Source organism: Panthera leo, chromosome A3, assembly GCF_018350215.1.
Source record: "Panthera leo isolate Ple1 chromosome A3, P.leo_Ple1_pat1.1, whole genome shotgun sequence".
Lineage (NCBI taxonomy): Eukaryota > Metazoa > Chordata > Mammalia > Carnivora > Felidae > Panthera > Panthera leo.
In genome coordinates, this window is record NC_056681.1 from 21202287 (window position 1) to 21222642 (window position 20356).

Genomic DNA, 20356 nt, shown 5'->3' on the forward strand with positions numbered 1-20356 from the left:
AAACTGACACTTATTAAGATTAAGCAATTTGGCCCAAGCCACTGGTTTGGAAATGGTAGAACTGAAAACTTGAGCCCTAGTCTTCCAGCTAGATATCTAAAGCTACTCTCACCATACCATTAACACCCTTCTCTGGCTCAGGGAGATCTGGGCTCTAGCAAGAAATGTGGTCAGAGGCAGGATATCCTTGTGGACAAGATGGAGACATAGGACCCATAGGAAGGCAGAATGGCTGGATTTGTAAGACACAAGATGAGAGACTAGCAATGGGCTAATGTACCAAGATCTTTTAGGAAGACGGTGCCCAGTGGCACACCAAAGGCCCTGCTGAGATTTTAACTTAGGAAAAGAGAGAAAAACAGATCACATGCTGACCATCTGTAGATAGCCACAAAGCTAAAATGGATAGCTAACTTGTTAGATAGAAATTCAGGATTCCAAAAGACTTCAAGTTGAATCTGACAAGATTAAACACAGGTACTGAAAATTTTAAGCTCAAAAACAACTACAAGAGCTAAGGGTAAAAATATGTACAGCACTAGAATATATCTAATATAATATAACCTACAAGAGCAATAAGCATTAAAGCCTGCGACAGCACAGTGAAGCTTTGACAAACACAGGAGGGTGGGAGGAAAGGAACCACGCCTAGGAAGGGATTTTAAAAGGGGCTGCAAGTCCCTAACTGTCAGATGAAACCTAAAGGAGAAAACATCTTAGGTGTCACCTTCATAATAGGTTAATTGTATAATTCTAGAGGACACTGGATTCAAGGACTGTTGTCTCCTATCTTTTAGAAGGTAGGAAAGGAAAACAAACAAGGCAGGCACCAGAGCGCCTCTATCCACTCATGTGCCATCTCTTCCCAGGAGAAGATTCCAGACCCACCAAGAGGAGAGTACACCAGGGCAAGTGCCAGTCCTCAGGGGTTAGTCTCTGCTAAGGGCCTGTGAAGAGAGAAAAACACTCCTCAAACGGAGGAGCTTCACCCTCCTGCAACCCATGGCCTACAGAGAGTAAATAAACTGCGTCTGGAGTTACAAATCTTATATCTAGACTAGTTTTAGATCTAGACTAGCTTTATGTCTAGATTAAGTCTCGTCTCTCCTTCATTAGAAAGAAATCAAAAAGAGGGAGAAAAAAAGGTGAGTCTGAGAAATAAGTTAACCCAAAGCCTGAAGGTTGCATAAACTTCCTCCAGCGCACAGTTCTAATCCCATATCTCAGCCAGACCTCCTACTAGCAAGTTCCTGTATCCCTCCATTTTCAGGGTCCCTTCATGACCTCCCTCTGAAAACTTTACCTCAACCCAATCTCCTGAATCCAAGAACAGGACCAACTTCAGGCCAAGCTACTCCAAGAGCCCTTATCTTTAGGGACAGCAAACACAACTCCAATTCCAAACACTTGGGCTCACAACCACATAGGCTTAGCTGCTCTGTAGCACTCTTAAACCTGGGAGTCGGTAAGGGCAGGCAGACACGGAGACAAAGGAGGACCTCAGGTTCAACACATATGCGTAGCCTGAAAAGTTGACAGAAGATAGGCCTTCAGTCAGAGGCCATATGGGGGTAGCAGGGAAGACCTTCCAAAGACACCTCTGAATAGAAATCTGAAGACTGGGCCCAGAGCTTAGGGGAAGGGGCCTGACACTCAAGTCTCTGTCTCGCGCCCACAGCTCAAGTGGAGAATTGGGTCTGGCCGGTAGGGAGCCAGCAGCACAATGGCACAACGTATTCCTTATGACCCCCACAAACTCTCAGTCAGCCCAGCCTTCAACCCAAACAAAGGTCACAATTAAGAAAGATGTACTACTCCATTAGACAGAAATCCATTAAAAAGACAATGTTAAATAAATTCTTCAGTAACGAGATTATGTTTTCACACAGTAAAACGAAATGAAGAAAACACTTACTTCTTTGTCAGTTTTTAACAAGCTCTCGCTACCAGCCACTGAAGGGGTACCTAAGGCCTGCCCAAGAGGGTGGACCACCGCATTTGCCACCTCTCGCCCAACGCTCTCCGGATAGCTGTGCAGCACACTGGTGTGGCCCTGATCATTCTGAATCACCAAATGCAATGACCTCCACTCAGAGTACATCGTGCCGCTAAAGGACTGTCCAAATGGCACCTGAAAAGACAAAACAGAATTATTGGTAAACACTGTTGCAAATTAATAAAACTAAGCAAAACAGATTTATCCTACATGGTAAGATAAAGCAGCTACAAACATACGGCCAAGACGACTGAGAAAATACGCGTCTAAATGTTTTGAGAATGTCCTAAAATAGCCTCTCAGCGAGGTCAGGTAGGAAGGTGGACCCTGGGAAGCAGCTGTCTAAGCACCTCCCCAAAAGAGCCTCAGAAGCCTGGGAGCAGAACTGGGACAGACGCCACCGTGCAGGGGGAGAAGATGATCTGATTTGGTACACTCCTAACATGAGGGAGCCCTCCTCATTCTATGTTCCAAGATAGAAAAAGATAGAAGAATGAAGCACCCTGAGAAAGGAAGACAAAGGAAAGAGTTTACTCCAAGATGCAGCTTCTTCAGTCAACAATTTCCAATTTCCAGCAATTTTCTATCATGCTAGAAACATACCCCTGCAATTTCCCACCAATGTCCTCAAATCAGACATAAAATTCTTCGAGAGTATTTCATTCCCTGCAGCAGTGACACACAAATTTCCGGTAACGGAACACCTGGAAGTCACAGTGTTCTTCAGAAAACATATTAAGAGCTCCACTTAATGAGCACTTACTACATGCTACTCACGCAATCATCACAACAACTCGATGAATATTAAGGAATGTTATCTCTACTTCACAGACAAAAAAGCAGAGACACAGAGAGGTTTACTTCTTACCTGAAGCTTCAGAGCTATAACATGGTAGAGCTGGGTTTATTTCCACATCTGTTGGGTTCCAGAGACCATGTTCCTTACCATGGCATGTACTGCCTTCTTCCTATCCTATACATTCCCCCATGAAATGATCTATGTCTACCACACAAATGAAAAACTTTTAGCCACAGAAAACGTATCTGTATGAATGCAAACGGTACCATCATAAACAACATACTCACGAAGAGAATCGAGGATGATTAGTTAGCCTTTGCCAATTCATTTGTTTCAACTTCCATTTTCTACTTGTTCTGAAATCTGTATGCCTGGCCAGAGAGTTTAAGCAAAGTCCAGGGGTACACTTAATCTTTAAAAAATTCTTCCCTTAAGCTCATTTTTCTTCACACTGGGGAAGACCAGCACTGTTAAATTTTCATCTTAAAAAACCTCATTCCAGCTCAAGTACCAGTGTTTTTCCAAAGGATATGGCATTTGAGAATTATAGGCCTGAAGAACGAAGATTAAACTCCCTAGCATGAAACTCAAAGTCATTCATAGACTGGTCCCCAACTACCTTTCTTTCTCCTTTCCATACAGAGGAACTTACCACCTCCACCTCCCCTCTTGCATACCCTCCCAACCCCAGTCTTCTCAGCTTCTTTTGGAATCTGATGGACCCTGGGCCCAGGTACTTTTCGGTGACCCTATGAGGTCTGATGTTCTCCTCTGACCAAGAGGCCCTGAACATGGGACAGCAAGAGAGATAGACCAGCATCTAACAAGGTACCTTCAATTTGAAGGAAGGCTGGATTCAATTATTACGACTGCCTCTGTTTCCTCGGGTTTATAAGGGATTCCCCCAAGGATATTCTGGTGTTCTTCCTCCCTCCCCCCAAAATAAACACTCTCAAAAATGGAAGGGGAAAAAGGCAAAGTTCTGACAGGGAGCCATCTCCATCAGATGATAACTTTTTTTCCCACACCACACATTTTCCTCACCTTTTTAAATCAACACGTACATACGTGCATATGTATATACAATATAATATACACACACTATACATACAGCCCCTTACATAAATACACAAGAATATTAGACTACAGAGAGGTTTTGTTTTAATTTTTTTTTTAATGTTTATTTATTTTTGGGACAGAGAGAGACAGAGCATGAACGGGGGAGGGGCAGAGAGAGAGGGAGACACAGAATCGGAAGCAGGCTCCAGACTCTGAGCCATCAGCCCAGAGCCTGACACGGGGCTCGAACTCACGGACCGCGAGATGGTGACCTGAGCTGAAGTTGGATGCTTAACGGACTGAGCCACCCAGGCGCCCCTGTTTTAATTTTTTTTTTAATGTTTATTTATTTTTGAGACAGAGAGAGACAGAGCATGAACGGGGGAGGGGCAGAGAGAGAGGGAGACACAGAATCTGAAGCAGGCTCCCGGCTCCCAGCTGTCAGCACAGAGCCCGACCCGGGGCTCGAACTCATGAACCCACAAGATCGTGGCCTAAGCCGATGTCGGATGCTCCACCGACTGAGCCACCCAGGCGCCTCTGCTTTGTTTTAGTGTAGTGGGTTTTTTTTTACCTTTTTCATTTTATTTAGCTTCATTTCCTGTCCAAATGATTCACTTCCCTGGATAGATAATCCATGTTAACAACCTAACATTTCCTCTTGTATTTGCTCTACCCTAATTCAATCATATCAAAATAATTTATATACTTGCATAGATAGGGACTGTATACTTCTCTACATCTGTGTTTTTTTTTTACATTCAACAATGCCTCATGAATATCTTTCCAACTAATAATAAACTCATTTTAATGACTGTGTAACATTCCATGGCATGGGTGTGGCATAACTTATCCAACCAATCTCCTAATAACGTGTATTTACTCCATTTCCCATTTTTTTGTCACCAGGAAATGATGCAATAAACACGCTTGTTCATATAAACAGTGGCCTTTTAACTTCTATGGAACAAGTTCCCAAGAATGAACTATTGGATCAAAGGGCATTTGTTTTTAATGTTAATAGGTCTTGCCAGATTGCTTCCCCAAAGAAGCTGTAACAACCAGCTACATTAGGAATGGATGAGAGCCCTTCCCTGTTCCCACTCCCCACCTCCTGCCAAGGAGTACTTTCTTTTTCTTTCTTTGCCAATGTGATAGGTATGAAGTGAGATTTCATTGTTCTAGTCATATATTTACGTTTTATAGCTTCTAGGTTTTTTTGTTGTTTGTTTTTTTATTTTAGACAAAGTGAGTGAGCGGGGGAGGGGGACAGAGAGAGAGAGAGGGAGAGACTCTTAAGCAGGCTCCATGCTCAGCACAGAGCCTGCTGTGGGGTTCAATCCCACAACACTGGGATCATGACCTTAGCCAAAATCAAGAGTTAGATGCTCAACTGACTGAGCCACCCAGCCACCCCTATAGCTTCTAGTTTTGAGTCTGGCTTCGGTGGTTTCTCCCTCCCATCTCCTCTATCAGTGTTTTTCAAACCGTGGGTCATGAAATAAATGTAATGGGTAATACTTTTGTTTTCAGTTACGTGGAAGAAGATATACAACAAAGGTACCGCACATAGTAAAGGTAAGCAAAGTTCTGTGAAACTTGTTTCACCTTCCGTAAATACTATATTTGGGGTCACAGTGTAAGATACATTTATTATGGGTCTAGGTTCAAAAGTGTGAAAGCATAACCCTAAAGTGTATATGCAGTCTCCTAGATTTCCCACAAGACAATTGCTTATTTCTTCACACTTAAATTTTATATTCATCTGGAACTTACTTATATAAGTAGCTTAGGAAAGGTGCCATTTATTATCTTGTAAATGTACAGTCAGTTATGCCATCATCATCTGTTAAAAATACACCCTTTCCCAATGAACTGAAATACCAATTTTTCTACACTAAATCCTCATTTACATAGGCTATATTTATGTATCTGTTTGTCTGTTTGTCCATTCCTATGCCAATGCCATAATGACTTAAATTTGGTCGCTTTACAGAAAGTTTTAATATCTAAAAAGGAAGCCCCCTCCACCTCCACTATTCTTTTTCAAAGCTTTATTGGGTATTCTCAGGCCCAATTATTAAATACGTATTCTTCTATATAAAATTTAAGATGATTTTATACGATCCAAAAAAAATAAACAAACCTTGTTAGAATTCTAATTGAAATTGCTTACTCCGCCTCCCCAGCCTCATCTTCTATGAACACTTTCCAACATGGATCCCTTCCCCCAGCTAACGCCACAAATGATGATCACTCAAACCCAACAAGTTTTTTCATACCCTGTGTTACTGCCTGCACTACTCCCCACTAACTGCACGGCCGTGCCCCACCTCGATCCTAGTACTTAGGAAGTACTACTACTCCTTCGAGGAACAGCACAAACGTCCTCCCTTTGGTAAACCTTTTCTTTACTCCCCAAATCATCCCTCCTCCTTGTGTCTATTACAGGCTGTTCATACCAAGCCTCACATTAACTTATTTGTTAGCCATGTAGAGATCTCTTCACCACAAGAGTGTCAGCCTTTTTTGAATGGAAACCTCACTTCCTAAATCTTTAAATAGTTCCTGGCATGCAGTAGATACTACATAAATGTTTCAGAATGTCAAGGTTTACCAGTGGGAGACAGGAAGACTTTAGAAAGTTCGCTTTATTCCACTGAGGTATGTCAAAAATTTTGCATGTCGTATACAAATAAAATTGGAAGATATCCATTTGTTTTATGCTAATTATTAGTTTTTTTAAAGTAGTTGGATGGTTTCCAAATATTTAAAGAATATCTAAATATTTAGCTACATTCCAGACAACACACTATTGGAGAGAAAAAAATATTTTAAGGCAAAAAAAAAAAAAGGCAAGCTAGTTTTCAAACTCCACTGCGTACACAAGAATCATGGGGTTGGGGGAGGGTGCAGAATCTGTGCATCTCCAGACCCTATCACTAGAAACTGAAATTCTGTACAGATCTGCACTGGGGCCTGGGAACATGCATTTTTAAGACATAGCTGCTATCCCTTCCAATTCTGAAAAAAAGACAGGAGTATCATTCTTTAAAAACACACTATGAAAGACCAAGGCTATTAAGCTTTAAGGCTTAACAGGTCTTAAATTCTTAAAAACTTACAAATAAATTTAATGTAAGAAATTCTAATTCTTTAAATGCATTAATATTTAAATGCTTAAATGTCAGAAAATGAAATAAGTGCTTTCAAGAAACATGTAAAGTAGAAAGGATACAATGAAAAAGTTGAACTATTAAAATGTATCTAATAGAAAAAACATGCTAAATATTAACAAAATACACAAAAAATTTTAAGACAAAGATGTACACTATAATTACAGGCAAATTAAATAAAACAATGAAGAGAAAATATATATTGGAAATAAACATGAATTTAAAAAAACAAAGTAAAGCAACAATTAGCAATTAGCTATTAAACTAGCAAAACAAGTGATAAAACTCAATTCTGATTAGGAGGTAAGGCCAACAAGACACACTCAAGAATTTAGGTCAATGGTTTTCAACACAAAAGAACTGCCCCCTAGAGGGAAATTTCGGAAATATTAAGTGCACTTCTGGTTAACAAAATGATTGGGGCGTGCTATTGGTATTTATGGGCAGGGCCAGGAAATCTAGACATTCTGCAATGCAGGAGACAGCTCTGCACAATGAACAATTATGCTACTTTTCACACGACTGTCAAATGCCTGCCAGAAAATCATTCTGTCCTTAAATGTCTAAGCCTGAAAGTGTATACAAAAATACAAAATATTTTGTGCTATTTTAACATACACTGAGTTTTCCAGTAATGCAATTAACCACGTAAACTGAGAAAAGACTGAACCATATTTTGTCTAGAACCTTACCATACCAAGAACTGTTAACAAAAGAAATAAAAGAATTGTTGCCCATTTCAGAAAAATCCCATCACCAAAGGCTATGCCACTTGTGGTATCTGCTGCTATCAGCACAATCACAACTACATACACACTTACGTAGCCCTTATTTCAAAATGTCAAACAAGAAAATACAGTCTCTTTAATAAATGGTGCTGAGAAAATTGGATAGTCACATGGAAAAAAAAAAAAAATGAAACAACCCCTATCTTATACCATTCATAAAAATTAACTCAAAATGGACTAAAGACTTAATTGTAAGAAATGAAACTCTTTCATTTCTTACAGAAATGAAAACAAAGGAAAAAAGCTCCTTGACATGGTCTTGGAATTGGATTTTTTGGAAATCATAGCTAACAAGCAACAAAATGAAAAATAAGTCAGACCACATCAAATTGAGAAGCTTCTGCACACAAAAGAAACCATCAACAACCTATTGAATGGGAAAAAATATCTGCAAATCATGTATAGGATAGGGGGTTAGGGGCGCCTGGGTGGCTCAGTCAGCTGGGTGTCTGACTTCGGCTCAGGTCATGATCTCACAGCTCGTGAGTTCCAGCCCCACGTCAGGCTCTGTGCTGACAGCTCAGAACCTGGAGCCTGCTTCGGATTCTGTGTTTCCCTCTCTCTCTCTCTCTCTCTCTCTCTCCTCTTCCTCCACTCATGCTCTGTCTCTCTCGGTCTCAAAAATAAACAAACATTAAAAAAAAAAAAAAAAGGATAGGGGGTTAGTATCCAAAACATATAAAGAACTCATACAACCAACAGCAAAGAAAACCAAATAATCCAATTAAAAATGGGCAGGGATGGGGCACCTGGGTGGCCTAGTCGGTTAAGTGTCCAACTTAGGCTCAGGTCATGATCTCGAAGTTTGTGAGTTCAAGCCCCACGTCGGACTCTGTGCTAACATCGTAGGGCCTGGAGCCTGTTTCGGATTCTGTGTCTCCCTCTCTCTCTCCCTCTCTCTCTCTTGCTTATGCTGTCTCTCTTTTTCTCAAAAATAAACATTAAAAAAAAATTTTTTTTTAATGGGCAGGGGGCACGTGGGTGGTTCAGTTGGTTAAGGATCCAACTCTTGATTTCAGCTCAGGTCATGGTCTCATGGTTTGTGAGTTTGAGCCCTGCATCAGCCTTTGTGCTGACAGTGTGGAGCCTGCTTGGGATTCTCTTTCCCTCCCCTAGCCACTCTCACTCTCTCTCAAAATAAATAAATAAACTTTCAAGAATGCAATCTTGCCATTTGCAACTATGTAGATGGAACTGGAGGGTATTAGGCTAAGTGAAATTAGTCAGAGAAAGACAAATATCATATGACTTCACTCATATGAGGACTTTAAGAGACAAAACAGATGAACATAAGGGAAGGGAAACAAAAATAATACAAAAACAGGGAGGGGGACAAAACAGAAGAGACTCATAAATATGGAGAACAAACAGGGTTACTGGAGGGGTTGTGGGAGGGAGGATGGGCTAAACGGGTGAGGGGCATTAAGGAATCTACTCCTGAAATCATTGTTGCACTATATGCTAACTAATTTGGATGTAAATTTTAAAAAATAAAAAATAAAATTAAAAAAAATTAGCCTGTAACCCAGAAATGACCATTATTAACTTATTGATGTATATAAACTGTCACATTTCTTAAATCCACATATATGCATATTTCCTCAGACTAGATTCCTAAGCTAGAAGCGCTGATGCTGGATCAGATGTAGTACGCGTCTTGTAGCTCTTTGAAACGTATTTTCACAAGCCTTTTAGAAAACTACTATTTAGTACCCACCAGCAGGGCAGAGAGTACCAGTTTCCCAGGGCTCTAACCAACACTGGGTATTGTAATTTTAAAAAATATCAATTTGATAAGTCTGGCATTTTGTGTTCATTCCTTGATTATGAATAAAGTTTAGTATTAAGGATAAATAAACACGTAAACTTTAAAAAGGAAAAAAAGAAAAATGGGCAAAGAATCTGAATTGACATTTTTCCAAAGAAGATCTACGAATGGACGACAGGTACATGAAAAGGCGCTCAACATCATTAGTATCAGGGAAATGCAAACTGAAGCCACAATGAGACCCCACCTCATGCCTGCTGAAATGGCCATCGCCAAAAAGACGTAATAAACACTGGCATGGATGCGAAGGAAAAGGGATCGTTGTGCGCTGTTGGCAGGACTGTAAACTGGTGGAGCCACTACAGAAAACAGCATGGAGGTTCCTTAAAAATTTAAAAAAGAACTGCCATATGATCCAGCAATTTCACTTCTGGGAATATATCCAAAGGAAATAAAAACACTAACTCAAAAAGGTATCTGCACCGCCACATTCATAGCAGTGTTAATACATGGAAACAACCTAAGCATCCACTGATGAATGACTGGATAAAAAAGTTGGGGGGGGGGGGGAGAGGGCGTATGTGTGTGTGTGATGGAATATTATTCAGCCATAAAGAAACAAGAAAATTCTACCACTGGCGGCAACATGGATGGACCCTGAAGGCATCATGCTAGGTGAAATAAGTCAAATACTTTATGATCTCATTTATATGTGGGATCTTAAAAAACAAAACAAACAAACAAAAAAAAAACCCCACAAAAATCACAGAAAGAGATTAGATTTGTGGTTACCAGTGGTGGGGGATTTGGGGAGGGGGAACTGGAGGAAAGTGGTCAAAAGGTACAAACTTCCAGTTATAAGATAAATAAGCACTAGGGATGTAACGTCCAACATGATGACTATAGTTAACACTGCTGTATGAGATGCAGGAAAGTTGTTTAGAGAGTAGATCCTAAGAGTTTTCACCACAAGGAGAATCTTTTCCTTTTTACCGTATCTATAGAAGATGATGAGTGTTAACTAAACCGATTATGGTAAGCTACAGGCAAGATATTGAGAAAGTTCAGAGGACAAAAGATTACTTTTGATTCAAAGAAGGGCTGAGCTGGAAAACAACAGGATAAGATCAGGGAAGAATGAACTGGGTACTGAAGGAAGGTTACAATTTTAACATATAAGAAAATTAAGTGAGTAAGAGTGACAGCAAAAAGAGGCAGATAGAAAAGAAAAATATGTAAGAGGAAGGGCAGGGCGCTTGCTTCAAGTAGCAAAAAACAGCACCAGAAACTAAAAACCCAGAGTGGCAGGAAAAAAAGCTAGATGTACAAGGGGTAAAATTTCAAAGATAAACAGGGACGGATTTTGAAAGAGTATGGATGCTACGATTGGAGATTTGTAATTAATTTAGTAAAAACTGGGGGCGGAGAATGAGAGGATGGTAACTTTATCATAGAAATGATACAACAGGAACTGAATTCCCAGTAAAGAAATTTGGTGTAAGTATCCAAGACAAGCTGAAGGGACAATAGAAAAGTAAACTCCAGTGTGGCTTATATACTGAGGAGCGGGAGGGAGGAAGGATGGGGACGAGGCAGGGAGGACAGGCTGAAGGGCTCTGACTGCTATGTTAAGGATCTTGGGCCTCCTCCCCAGACAGGCTCGGTCAGCTATTAACCTGAGCTGCTAGCAGAGAAGTCTCTACCTCCATACTCCAGAAGTAAGTACGACAGGAGGAGAGAGAAGATGATGACAGTGCTCCCCTGCAGATCACTTAGTGTCGTCCAACTCTACATTTGTCCATTTTCTAGGTAATCTCTCTGGAGGTTTCTATTATCAGGCGACTGTGTTCTGGTAACAGCCCATGGTTGTTGGTACTACCACAAAGTAACACGAAGGTTCTAATTGACAGATTACCAAAACGACCGATACGTTGGTGCTGGTAGACACACTAAGACCACAGCCTGACATTAATTGTATCAACTGACTCTATCAATATTTATTACAGGTGTATGCCCGTATACAAGGTGTATGCCTTCTATACACCATGCACAGAGAATAATAATAATGAGTAAATAAGATCCCTGTTCCCAAGAAGCTTCAAGTCTAATTACAGAGATCGATTTTTAAAAACTTCATAAAGTAAATCCAGACATCAGTTATTTCATGAAACAAACATTTATTCAACGCTTGCTACATGTCACATATCGTCCTAGTGTACAGTATGCAGATACAAACAGGACACAGTGGCTGCACAAGGGAAGATTTCATAACGAGGAAGACAGAAGAATCTAGGACAACACCGGCACACCATAGTATTCAACGTGAATAACTGACGGGATGAGTTAGGAGGCCAGCATCATACAGGAAAAAAACCACTAGAGATCTGGCTTGGTAACAGTGTACCTTTGGAAAACTGATCATCTTGAAAGAGCTTTCACATGTTATTTCATTTTATTCCAATAACAAGCCTACAAAGTTAAGGAAGACAGATGTATTAGATACCAGGTGAGAAAGCAAGTAAGGCTAGAACTTGCTCAGAGTCACAGCAAGTGACAGGAGAGCTGGGATAAGAAACTCTACCTCCTGCTCTGAAGTCCAATGCTTGTCCCTTTTGTTCTGACTCCATACCTCACCATAATGACCTTGGACAAGTCGCCTGGCATTTCTCTGTCATAGTTTCCTCGTCTGCAAAGCAGGGAGAACACCCGCAGTACCTAACTAAAGTACTCCGGGGAAGAATCAAATAAAGCGATACAAGTCAACATACTTTGAGATGTACAAAGGCAAGGTACATATTATCAGCCATGCTTTGTTTCTCTTAGGAAAAATAGGGAACAGGGTGCCAAAACACTGAGTAAACAAATGAACCACGCTAGATTTTAAGGCACACAGTGCTCTCAAGGTCATCCATATAACTTTATGATGAGTAAAGACAGAAGGATTATAGTTCACGTTTCTGCTGTAGTCCCATTGACCCTAAAAGGCAAATATCAACCAAGTTCGGTCACAAAGGAATGTATTCACCTATATACCAGATTCTACTGGGTATCCTATCAAATACCCAAAAGAAAGGTTGTGCCTGTATTCCTCCCTAAAAGTGTAAACAAGTAGCTTTTGCTAGTCTGTTTAAAAGAAAGAAAGAAAGAAAGAAAGAAAGAAAGAAAGAAAGAAAGAAAGAAAGAAGAAGAAAGAAAGAAAAGAAAAGAAAAAAGAAAGAAGAGAAAGAAAAGAAGTATGAATACTATGAATCCCCTGCCTGCCCCCACCGGTACCACCACAGGTCTCATCCTTCATACCTCAGACCTGCTCTGCCCAATACAGTAGCCATACCCACATGTAACCACTTAAATTTAAATTAAATTAGAAATCAGTTCCTTATCTACACTAGCCACATTTCAAGTGCTCAAAAGTCCCATGTGGCTAGTGGCTACTACACTGGACAGTGCAGATATAGAACAGTTCTATCAGGGTGCCTGGGTGGCTCAGTTGGTTAAACATCCAACTCTTGATTTCGGCTCGGGTCATGATCTCATGGTTCACAAGTTTGAGCCCCGTACTGGGCTCCATGCTGACAGTCCGGAGCCTGCTTGGGATTCTGTCTCTCCCTCTCTCTTTGCCCCTTCACTGCTCACTCTCTATCTCTTTCTCAAAATAAATAAATACTAAAAAACAAAAACCAAAAAGTTCCAACATTGCAGAAAATTCTACTTGACAGAGCTGCCTTACTTTTTTTTTTAATGTTTATTTATTTTTGAGAGAGGCAGAGACAGAATGCGAGTGGGCTAGGGGCAGAGACAGAGGGAGACACCAGAATTCAAAGCAGGCTCCAGGCTCCAAGCTGTCAGCACAGAGCCCGACGCAGGGCTCGAACTCACAAGCCGCCAGATCATGACCCAAGCCCAAGTCGGACGCTCAACCGACTGAGCCATCCAGGCGTCCCAGATACTATTCTTTTTATTACAACTCTAACTAGACTACAGATTCCTTGAGGACGGGAGCTGTGCCGTATTTATCTTGGTATCCTCAGTATATACAGCAAAGTACATGTTACACGCCAAGCATTCACTATACATCTAAATGAGGATCTCAAACATAGCAGACTACAGTCACTTCCCCCATCCCCAACATACATGTGTACACACACACACACACACACACACACACACACACACACCAATAACAAATAAGACATCCTTTCACCGTGGAGGATGGGGGTGGAAGGAAACACTACGTCCAGAGGAAAGAAGCTGAATTCTGGTCCTTGATGTGCTAGAACCCAACCATGAAATCTTGGGCAAATTACCTACTTTCTTCACCTACAAAAACTTAAAATTAAACTCTAAGTACCTTAAACTTTAATCATCTTCTATCAAAGAAAATCATGTATTCTATCCAAAACATTTTTACACATGACAGAGAACACACCTGGTCACACTGGTGAGGATCGCAAACAGAATCCATTTCTAAGTCTCAGGCTACCTTGATTCAAGTCACTTTTGGTCTTTAACTGATCATGTGGAATTTTTCACCTTTACTTTGGATATCAACTACAGAGTTAAACCTCAGGCTTAAAGACTGAGTTTCTTCCTTGTGTTAAAGCCAGAACTGGATACTCTGTCCATATGTGATCAGAGAGAACCAAGGGCAAGTTGCTTTAGTATCTGAATTTAACAAGAATTGTCCCATCAGTTTCCATATTAGCCTCAGCCTAAAAATTGACAGAAGAGTACAAAGTTCAACCAAGAGAATCTTTCTACAACAATCCTTATCCTGTAAAGAATATCATTATACACAGTGTGTATATTTTCATTCAGTCCACATACTTCACCATGTTTAACTGCTATTAAAAAAATTGTCCCCAAACCCTTTCATAATGACCTTCACACACATATTCACTCACTCCCTTTTATAAAGTTTACATGGCTTAAGGACCAGCCAAGAACAAATACAATCTGAATTACTACCCTGCCTTTCTTTGAAATCTGTAAATATGCTGGGCCATAGCAGCTCAGGCATTCTGCAATGAAAATATACTAAGTTACCAAAACCAGAAGAAAAAGCTATGTGCACGTGCGTATGAGAGAGAAGTGTTGGAGAGGGGACAAAGCATGGAAGATGGCCTAGGCAGAAGAACAGCCGGTGCAAAGATGACCCAGAAGTTAGAGACACTAGACCTGTGAGTACTGTACGCTCAGGAAAACTACAAACTAACAGCTTTGCATGAGATGTATACACTTTAAAGGCACAGCAACTCAGAAACCCTGCAAAGAAAGTCACCTTCCACCCCCAATCGGCTTTCACAAAGTGGAGTCGTCACTGGGCCCAAGGATAAGATGGATCTCTGCAAGTGGAACTTGCATTTCTAACAAACTCCCAGATGATTCTCCTACACAGTGAAACTGGAGACACAGTGCAATGTCTTCTGAGATGCAGGACTGCCCATCCTAGCAGTTCCCAAAGTTTGCTACACACTGGAATCACACGTGGCTCCTTAAAAAATACTGACGTCTAGGTCCCCCCACTTCCACCACCCCCCCCCACCCCCCAATTCTGATTTAATGGCCTGGATGTGCTGCCTAAGCATCAGGAATCTTTAAAGGCTGCCCCAGGTGACTTTAACGTGCAGCAAAGTTGGAGAGCCACTGACCTAATTGTTAAGAACTTGAATCTGGAGTCAGGATGCCGGGGTCCAAATCACCAGCTATGTGACCTTGGACAGGTAAGTCACCAAACCATTCAGAGCCTCAGTTGCATCGTCAGTAAAATGGGGATAAGAACCCTACCTTACAGGGTTCTTGTGAAGTTAGACGTGGTGAACGTAATGGCCTGGCACAAGGCCTGGCGTATAGTGAGCGCTTAACCAGGGTAAGCTGTTTATTCTCGTTATTAACTCTTCCTCATCCGACCGTCACCGTGCAGCGGGCAGCATCACCTCCACAGGGCGGCAGCAACTCGAGCAACCCTTCTGCTGGACCAAATTCCTCGCCGGAGTTGTCTAGCTCCGCTCCAGACCCGCCCCCTCCCCCAGGTTGCCAGGAGAGCGCAGCGCCCGACCCGGGCAGCTCCCAAAGGCTAGACCCGGTTTGAACAGACCCGACAGAAACCGCCGACTCGCCCCGGAGTCAGGGCCAGGCTCCGCCGGACCCCGCGGGTCCCCCGAAAAAGGCAGAGACGTGCTTCCGAAGGCAGGGCCCTGAGTGCACCCGGGCCCGAGAAACAGATTTCGCCGTCCCAGGACCGCCCGGAGGGGAGGGGAGGGGAGGGTCCGGCCGCGACGGGGAGGGCCGCTCGGTTACCTGAGGCGACGGGCGGGGCCCGCATCGCTGGGGCGGGCGCCGCCGCCGCCGCCGCCGGCCGCACTCGGCCTTCCGCCTCACGCCACCCGCGCCATAGTGCCGGCGCTTTCGCTGCCCTGGCCGGCTGTCCTTAGGCGGTCGGTCAGTCCACCCGTCAGCGGCTCTCCGAGGGCGCCCGGGGACGACGAAGGCCGGTCGGGCCGGCCGGCTGGGCTCTGCTCTGGCAACTTCCGACTGCCAGGGGCGGCAGCGTCAAATAACTCCCCGAACCGAGCGGACCACCGCGCGTGCGCGGCGCGCCTGATCAGAGCCTTCTGCCGGTCCGAAGCGGCGGCGTCAAATAATTCCCAAGACACGGAGCCGGAAGCTGCGCGTGCGCAGCTATCCCAGATGGCCGCGCGGGGCATATTCCCTCCTCCCTTTCCGGAGCAAGTGGAGTGGGAGGAGTGAAGTGACGGCTGCGCCTACCTTATCTCAATGCCGCGGAGGGGGCGCTGCACCTGCGTCCCTGTGCATCAATCCCGACTTTGCGTGTTTTCTGTGCGGACGGAGGAAGGGGCTTCTCTGCAAGATTCTGGCTCCCACCCAGGTTCTAGGAGTTTCTCACATCCTACCATTACAGCACCCTTTCTTTGAAATGTTGCCCTTTCCCCGCCGCCCCTTTATTACCTGGGCATAGCATTAATTATGAGAAATGCTCTCAATTCCAGGCCAGGTGCAGATTACTAAAATGAATCAGACATCAGATTCAGAGCCTCTCGTTAAGGAACTGAGTCTGATGTAGGGTATAAGACATAAATAGTAATAATAATAGCAGGAGATACCGGTTTGAGCACCTACAGTGCACCACACATTTTGTAAACAGTTCAACTTTCAGTATTTTGGTTTCGGCTTCAACGAAGAAAGTAATAAGTAGCCTTAGAGAGGTACAGCTCAAGTGCCTTGGGAGTGTAAAGGGGGAAACTTGGGCTGAGAGAGAAGGGAGGCCCTGGCCTTGAGACTGTCCTTGATATTCAAAGAAGACGGGATCAGGATGTTGAGTGGTACTGAAGGCATGGTTGTCTGAAAAGAGCGGAAGAGAGAAGAGAAAATGCTGACTCCTCCTTACCTTCTGTTAGAAGAGACCACGGAGGAAGGACAAGGGAACTGATATTCTCATAAAAAGGATGAAAGAGAAGTGTTTCATCAAGACCTTGCCCCCCCCCCACCCCCACACCAGGAAAGTTGTTAGAGGCAAGAGGAACAAGGAGAAAGAATGTTCCAGGATAGGAATGGGGCTATATCCAGGACACTTTGTTGATCAAAGCAATACACTTCAATTAAACACAGCATGACAAATGTCTTAAGAGGTTCATTCAATATCCCAACCACTTATCCCTTGCCTTTCTAAACTACAGAGGCTGGAAAGCAAAGCATAGAGTTCCCAACCTCCCTTGCAGCTAGGAGTGGCAACGAAACCAAGTTCTGGCCAATAAGATGTAGACAGAAGTCTGAAGGGAGATCCTCTCTTTCAGAATAAAAAGGAAGTCTTTGGAGACACCTGTGACCTTCCCCTTCCCCTGACTTCATTCATGGAATTGAGGCACGACACCTGGAGGTGCAGCAGTCATCTTGAGACCATGAGGAGGACTGTGCTAAGGAAGGTGGAACAGAAAGATAAAAGAAGCCTGGTTCTTGAGGATATACTCAAGCAGCCGCACAAACACTGGACTCCCTTCCTGTTTATGAGAGGGGGAAAATCTTGTTTAGACCACAGTTTGTTGAGTTTTATGTTACTTTCAACCAAACACATTTCTAATATAATAAATATTGAATACCTCTAAATGAAAGCTGTTGAGTGAAAGAATATATATTTCCATTAATTTTTTTTAACATTTTTATTTTATTTTTGAGACAGAGAGAGACAGAGCATGAATGGGGGAGGGTCAGAGAGAGGGAGACACAGAATCTGAAACAGGCTCCAGGCTCTGAGCCATCAGCACAGAGCCTGACGTGGGGCTTGAACTCACGAACCGCGAGATCATGACCTGAGCCGAAGTCGGCCGCCTAACCGACTGAGCCACCCAGGCGCCCCTATTTCCATTAATTTTAATGGGAAAAAATATGTTCAATTCCAACCCAAGATACCTAAATATTTTAACAGAAAAATAGATTAAAGGAATAATGCAAACAAAAATTACATAAGCAATAAATAATTTCAAGTCAAGAGTAGGGCTTTTACATAAAATACAAAGGGTAAGGACCATTGTACTGGTCAGGAAGATAAGATATAATATTAGGCAGGGGGTGGTGGAGAAAAGATGTAAGAGAGTCATTCCTCAAAAGTAACATATTTCTACACCTTTTTCTTTACCAGTTTTTTAAATGTTTGAGGGCTTCACTTAAATCAATGTAAATTTATAGCGTGCACACACGCACAAACACCTGAGGTGGGGGGAAAAGACTAAACATGAGAATACTTTGAAACATGTCAGGAAAGTATGCACACACAATAGACTGAAGAAACATGAAACGCTATACAGAAGGAAACTTTATGGTTTCTCTAATTCACACTTGTTCCACATCATAATTTCTAACTAGAAGAGCAGAATAAATTGGGGGAATGTCTTCATCTGAAACTATTATGTCAAAATATAATTTTGTATTGTGTTCTTATTTATTGTGTATTTAAAAGGCATTGCATTCACAAAGGAAAAATGGAGTTATATTAACCTTCTTTTGGCAGACTTTTCCGCCCAACGTTGGCCATACAGATATATGTACAACTCATCCCACAGTTCTTACAATATAGCCAACACTCTTCTCAGTAAAAAATGGGATCCATGTCCCCGTCCCCGCCCCTTGAGTCTGGTTGTGACTGTTCTGGCCAATGTGGCAGAAGGAATACTATGTGTCTTCCGGGACTAGCTCATCAAGAGGATACAGCTTCCATTAGTTTACCCCCTTTTCAAATGCTCGTCCTTGGAACCCAGTTACCATGTTGGTAGCAAGCCCAGGTCACATGAAAGGACCGTGTGGAAATGTTCCATCATCACATATCTGGCAACACCAGATGGCCAGATATGTGAGTGAGGAAGCCTTCAGATGATTCCAGTCCCCAGGTTTCACATCAACCTACCTGACACTAAGCAGAGCAGAGAGAAGCTAAACCTACTGAGCCCAGCTCCAAGCGCAGATTCATGGGCAAAATAAATATTGTCATTATTTCAAACCACTAAGTTTGGGGAGTAAATTGTATGCGTTCATGGCAATTAAAACACTTTCAAGGGTCATAATTGAGAAAAGTTGTTAACAGATGTATAAGAGGTGTCTCATCTGTAGCCATTTTTTTTTTCTTTTTCTTCCTTTTTAAAATGTATAGAATTAGCTTGAGGTAGATAATGATTGGGAAGATTCCCTTCTATTTCCCCTGAACTTAAAACAATACTGGCACAGTGTTGGTGCTCAAGAAACATTTGTTGGATGGATAGGTAGGTGGATGTGGGGACAATGGATGGATAGTGGATGGAAAATGCACTGGCTCAGCATCTAACCACTTTCTTGCTCTACTGTTAAGTCTTAGTGAATAATATCCAGTGATACCAGAGTATCATCATTACACCTAGGTAAGAGGTCCCCTGTCCCAGGGGCACCTGCGTGGCTCAGTTGGTTAAGGGACAGACTCTTGATTTCAGCTCAGGTCATGGTCTTATGGTTCATGGGTTCGAGCCCCACACTGGGCTCCACACTGACAGTGCAGAGCCTTCTTGGGATCTCTCTCCCTCTCTCTCTGCCCCTCCCCTGCTCTTATTCTCTCTCTCTCTCTCTCTCTCTCTCTCTCTCTCTCTCTCTCTGTTTCAAAATAGATAAATAAGCTTAAAAATAAAAGAGGTCCCCCGTCCCAGACCCTGTGCCTCAAGGAGTACGGCACTTTGGATCAGTATTCCTCGAATTTTTCCATGCACCCCTCCGAGGCATAATGTCATCTTGGTAGGGTGCTCCAATCCAGACCAGGTCCCATGTGGGTCCTGTTAGCTAGAAATTTCTACCTTCAAGTTTTCTAAGCCTCACTCCAGTGGTTGGGACTGGCCAGAGCCAGGGTGCCATCCAGGCAGGGCGATGCACTCCCAGACTAGGTCCATCCCCTGTCTTATTCTTTATTTCCTCTCTTTGAAGAGCTCTTCAACCGTCTTTCTTACTACCTCCTCCTTTCACTTATGTGTGAGATTGACCAGATGCCTCGAAGAGCTCCAGGACTTACATATATGGAATCATTCTGGAGCCTCGTGGCCAGTTCTGGTTCCAGGAGGACAGTCTGGCAAAGAACTCACTCTTGCTAACTGGTGCAGAATTCCTTTCACCCGCTTGTGTGAAATTGGGCTGCCAAAGTGTGTTGGCAGGCTGATTTTGGTGATTCTCAGTCACACTGAAACCAGGATGAGTTTAGGATTCTGAGCTACCAACAGTCCACTGAAGATGACTGGGCTTGAGTTG

General features: G+C 42.8%; 1 protein-coding gene and 1 long non-coding RNA gene across 5 annotated transcripts in view; one reads left to right on the plus strand and one right to left on the minus strand.

Moving 5' to 3' along the window:
* RALGAPB (Ral GTPase activating protein non-catalytic subunit beta) overlaps positions 1-16133 on the minus strand; it is an 88777-nt gene extending 72644 nt beyond the window's left edge. Inside the window, exons 1-2 of one of the 4 annotated variants that reach the window (XM_042930985.1) lie at positions 15884-16132; positions 1916-2131 (exon numbers count right to left, since the gene is read on the minus strand). In XM_042930985.1, coding sequence (XP_042786919.1) covers positions 1916-2101 — 186 coding nt within the window. In that variant the 5' untranslated portion in view covers positions 2102-2131; positions 15884-16132. Of the gene's footprint in view, positions 1-1915; positions 2132-15370; positions 15846-15883 lie in introns of those variants that run through there. The other 3 variants (XM_042930987.1, XM_042930986.1, XM_042930988.1) reach the window with 3 other exon arrangements.
* LOC122215556 lies at positions 4563-11327 on the plus strand. Its single transcript, XR_006200447.1, has 3 exons — positions 4563-5012; positions 5388-5432; positions 11241-11327. It is a non-coding gene; the product is annotated as an uncharacterized LOC122215556 (long non-coding RNA).
* Positions 16134-20356: the final 4223 nt, after the last annotated feature.